The sequence below is a fragment of the Chenopodium album genome, chromosome 2, assembly GCF_948465745.1.
Source record: "Chenopodium album chromosome 2, dcCheAlbu1.1, whole genome shotgun sequence".
In the NCBI taxonomy this organism is placed as follows: domain Eukaryota; kingdom Viridiplantae; phylum Streptophyta; class Magnoliopsida; order Caryophyllales; family Amaranthaceae; genus Chenopodium; species Chenopodium album.
Window position 1 is genome coordinate 78,512,550 of NC_137835.1, and position 4,514 is coordinate 78,517,063.

General features: G+C 34.4%; 1 protein-coding gene across 1 annotated transcript; it reads right to left on the reverse strand.

Annotated features, from left to right (window-relative positions):
- Positions 1 to 388: 388 nt before the first annotated feature.
- LOC145601721 (putative arabinosyltransferase ARAD1) lies at positions 389 to 3,965 on the reverse strand. The gene is made up of 3 exons (XM_081657788.1): positions 3,728 to 3,965; positions 2,123 to 3,516; positions 389 to 1,147 (listed from the first exon to the last, which is right to left on the reverse strand). The coding sequence occupies exons 2-3, from the start codon at positions 3,101 to 3,103 to the stop codon at positions 650 to 652; spliced, it is 1,479 nt and encodes a 492-aa protein (XP_081513914.1). The 5' UTR covers positions 3,104 to 3,516; positions 3,728 to 3,965; the 3' UTR covers positions 389 to 649.
- Positions 3,966 to 4,514: the final 549 nt, after the last annotated feature.

Sequence of the window (4,514 nt, forward strand, 5' to 3'; positions counted from 1 at the left end):
AGATACATTTTTTTTTTTGGCAAAGAAGTGAGGTAGGTCTTATGTAAACATATTTTATGCTACTGTAGGTGCAGAGTTTCATGTAGGGCAAAGCTTTGGAATGGAAACTTCAATTATTCTGCTAAGAAATTGGAGCTATCAAATTCTTATACTGTAGTAAGTAGATCTGAACAGATCATCTCCATTTTGTAAAACCATATAGCAATGTTATAGAATATATAGAATCTCTACAGTTGAATTCGAGGCCGAAATTATCATGATGTTCACCTGCACAACTATACTAGTAAACATATATATCATATATCAGTTGAAGAACATTCTTTTTTTCTCCCTGCTTTTAGTAAACAGATATATCATGCATTGCATGGGTGCCATGAGCCAAAGAAGATTCATAAAGAACGATATCATCCATTTCATATTTTCTAGACGAACCATTAAGATCAAGGTCTCTTCAAAGGGAAGATCAGGGGAAATAAATTACGAAAGGAATCACATAAATTACTAAATTTAAGCAAAGTATTTCTACACAGGTAAAAAGAAAATCTATAAGCAAAATTTGAATAATTCTTCTATTATGGAAGGCTTAACTTCCAATTCTTCTGACTAAAATCAAGCATTTTTATCCATTTCTCATTTTCATACCTTGAAGCTATGGCATTCGATATCTTCGTTCTGTACGTTTCATCTTTACAGCAGATTTTTTTCGTGCCAATGCCTGCCAAATCATATCTACAGCATCCCCTGGCTGAGATGGGTATTGATACTCAAAATGTAGGGCAACTTCCTTGAGTCTCTCCCACATCTTTGTCCACTCTTCTTTCCCAATTCCCCTTAGAAGATTTACCAGGAACCCTGGTTTTACAGCATATGATGACCAGACAAACACACTGAACTCTGAGTAATCCAAGACATCCTCATATGGAAGCTCAATGTTGTCACTAATAATGACGGGGACACAATGGCTGACAATCGCATCAAAAAGGCGATTGGATGAAGGAGTATCTCCTGCTATGTTCAAGCAAAATTTGGAAGATCCCATCCCATGACTTGCTTGACGGACTCCACTCCTTTGAGCACTTCCAAATGTGAAGTGTACATCCTTCTCGTCTTTGAGGAGATAAAAAAGTTCTTGGCGAATAGCTCCTCCCTGCAAACATAACCAGGCAGAGTTAGTCAAAGTAGCATGACACCAAATAAATAACTAGAGAGGCTGAACAACAATAGTGATGTTAATTGCTCAAACAGGACATTATGATGAAGTAATTACATTTTCAAAGTTTTTTTTGACAAGGTTGAAAAGAGGGGATATTAAATTTAGTCCTCATAACTAATCACGACTCCACTCTTAATTCGTTCTTCCACCTCTTTTTGAAAAAATTGTGCTGAATTCCATCAGAAAACAGCAATTTTAATAAAATTCCTTAATCTATAGCAGATTTTCATATACTCTATACTATCATACTCCAAATTTCAGTATAGGAGTTATAGGTTATCTCAGTACTAAAACTACTAGCATAATAGCTTATTTGCTCCATGGGTGATAATGTAAGGAGAACTGGAGAACAAACAATACTTTATACTTCATGATATGTATGTTAGACTGGCCTCATCTGCAATAGAGGAAACTAGAATAAGCAGCAAAATATAAAGAAGACCACCTGATTAAAAATGGCTGAGCTTATACTTCATTCATTCTGCTGAATAAAAGTTTTGAACAGCTAGATACACATTTGTTTTGAACAGCTAGAACAAACAATACACATTAATGATACTATATCTTCTCAATAATTTTGCTAATGCAGATGTTCTTTGTTGCCTTATAACCAGAATAGAAAAGAAGTGCCTTGTACTAATTGTGTGTTGTAACTATTCCAATATTCCTTATCTAATATGGAAAGTGAAAGCATCTGGTTCTGTTAACTTCTTCTGGCTCGAAAAAGAGGTCTATTAACCTATTCTATAGAAAAAAGAAAAAAAAATACCTTGAATCTACAAACCACCACTTCCCAATGAGGAAACAATTTCAAAAAAGGAAATGTATTATCAAACAAGAAGACATGAATATTTCACATATAGAAACTTATAAAGCTTAATTTTGGTGCAAATAGATGAGATTACTCACATCCTTCCTATAAATTGCTCCTTGGAAATATGCTAATGTAGGACGCTGCTCAAATGGGGCTGAGCTGTTCTTGCTGATGCTAGAAACAATATGCTGGTAAGGAGCAATGATATCCTTGTCCAAATTAGCAGTCTTAGCAACATATCTACCAAAATCTGCAAGAATAAATCTAGCAGAACCCAGCTTCTTTCTCACATACAGCAAACTATTTGGATGATGAGCGACGATAATGTGGTCCTTCCCACCAGACTTAATCCATTCTGGCCGATTTATCAGGAACTCCACTAATTGATCTTGTAATTTCCTGTTGAGGCTGACTTTTTCTCTTCCCAAAATTTTAGAATGCCGGTTGTAACTTAGGGAAGCAAAAAATGGCACGAAAATAAAATCTGCCTGACTAGGATTCTCTACTCTAATAACACTACAAGGTCTAACTATATTCTTAACATTAGATGACAGAAGATCAAGAGTGAGCCAATACTCCATACTGTGTTGCAAATTTAAGCCACCGGGATATCGTGGAACATGCTTTGGATCACTAACATCAGGCCACATTTGGTTTGGACCTCCCTTCCAATCTAACAACCCGAAATGAAATTCAGGAGGCATATCATACATATACACCCTTAGGGGTGCTTTATCTAGACTACATTCCTCCTTTTCGGACAATACATCAATTTTCTTATTTGAACTCGTATCTTCATGAGGATCCACTTGGATTTCCTCTGCCTTTTGGGTGTCTATTATTGAAGAAGGTGGTAGTGGTACAACAAGAAGCTGTTCAGGTGGTTGTTCATTATTGATTTCAGGTTTATAATCAAAAGGTTCATTTTCAACAACAAATTGCTTAAAAACCGAAGACGGTATAAACGGATTAATCACTGAATGAAATAGAAAAAATGATGATATTATTAGGAAAAACATGGAAAAGGCTGTTATGCTCAGAAGTAACCTTGGAGATGGCAAGGTTTTCTCTGGCATAGCTATTTATTTTGTATACACAAAACATTTATTCCAAAAAAATTCAAGGTCTAATTCATGAGATCAACCCAAAGGGATCAAATCTCTCAAAATGACATATAATTACAGGGTTCCCAACTCTATGTTCTCTAAATATTTCATATCTTACCCACTAAATTGGGTCATTATCCATAAAAATCACATTATATAAATAACCCCAGATTCAGAATTTATACCCAGATTATTTTTTTTCCCAATATCACCCATCAACCAGCACTCTCCAACAATTTCAAGTTTCAATTCCCAGATCATAACATGCAAATCCTCAAATAATAATCACCAATTTCTCTTGAAAAATGACTGAAATATAAAAATGTCTCCAAATCAAACCCAGAACTTACTAAATCAGCCACAATCATGAACATAAATGCAACCTGCAACCAAAAAAGAAAGATAATTTATTTGTTTGTTAATTAATTTCTTAGCTCATGTGAACATCATTTTGATAATAAAATTAGGAAATTTCATACAAAATAATATACAATTAATGAATATTTTCCCATCAATAATGTTGGAAAAATAAGAAAAATCGAAAAGGGTAATCAAGAAATCAAATTAAATGGAGTGGGTCGATGAAAAACTTACAAGAAAAGCAGCTGATCTGAGCTACCTAATTGGAGAATCCATGGCTTCCCACACTCTAAATAGTAAATATAAAAATAAAGATAAGACCTCTTTATATTTAATTTTGATTGTTTAGAAGCTTTTAAAGGACTGAAAATGGAGGAATTAAGGCAGGTGCAAAGTCTCTCTTTTAATCAACCTACCAGAAAAAAGGAGACAAACAAGGCATGTTGCCTTTATTCAATTATTATTATACTCCTGTGCATTCCATGTGTCTTTTTAGTTTAGCTAACACAATTTTTTTTTGGATTTTTTTATAGTACAAGTATTATCGTTTGAAAAATATTTGCCATACGTTTTCTTATAATATTGAGATTAATTAATTGTTGATTTAGGCGTAACAGTTTAACTGATATACGAACATATGAGGGAAATTCCTCTTCAAATGTGTAATGAAATTCAACCCCGTTTTATAAGTCAGGGGGTTAAACAACGCCCCCTAAGTGGAGAAAAATATTTGCCATACATTTTCTTATAATATTGAGATTAATTAATTGTTGATTTAGGCGTAACAGTTTGACCGATATACGAACATACGAGGGAAATTCCTCTTCAAATGTGTTTAATGAAATTCAACCCCGTTTTTTTTTTTTTTTTTTTTTTTTTTTTTTTGGTATTCTACCCGGTTCACCCTTTGGGCTAATCCGGATTCGGGGATCAGTTCTGGGTGGTTAGGTTCCAGTCCCCTCCCGATTGTTGTTGCCGGGGATCGAACACGAGCCCTCCCTACCAAGTGTAGTTCAATCAC

Excerpts from the sequence above, each read along its gene's own strand:
- LOC145601721 (XM_081657788.1), bottom strand. The coding sequence starts at position 3,103 with ATGCCAGAGAAAACCTTGCCATCTCCAAGGTTACTTCTGAGCATAACA. Across the intron at positions 1,148-2,122 it reads GAGCAATTTATAGGAAGGAT|GGAGGAGCTATTCGCCAAGA; the intron begins GTGAGTAATCTC and ends TTATGTTTGCAG.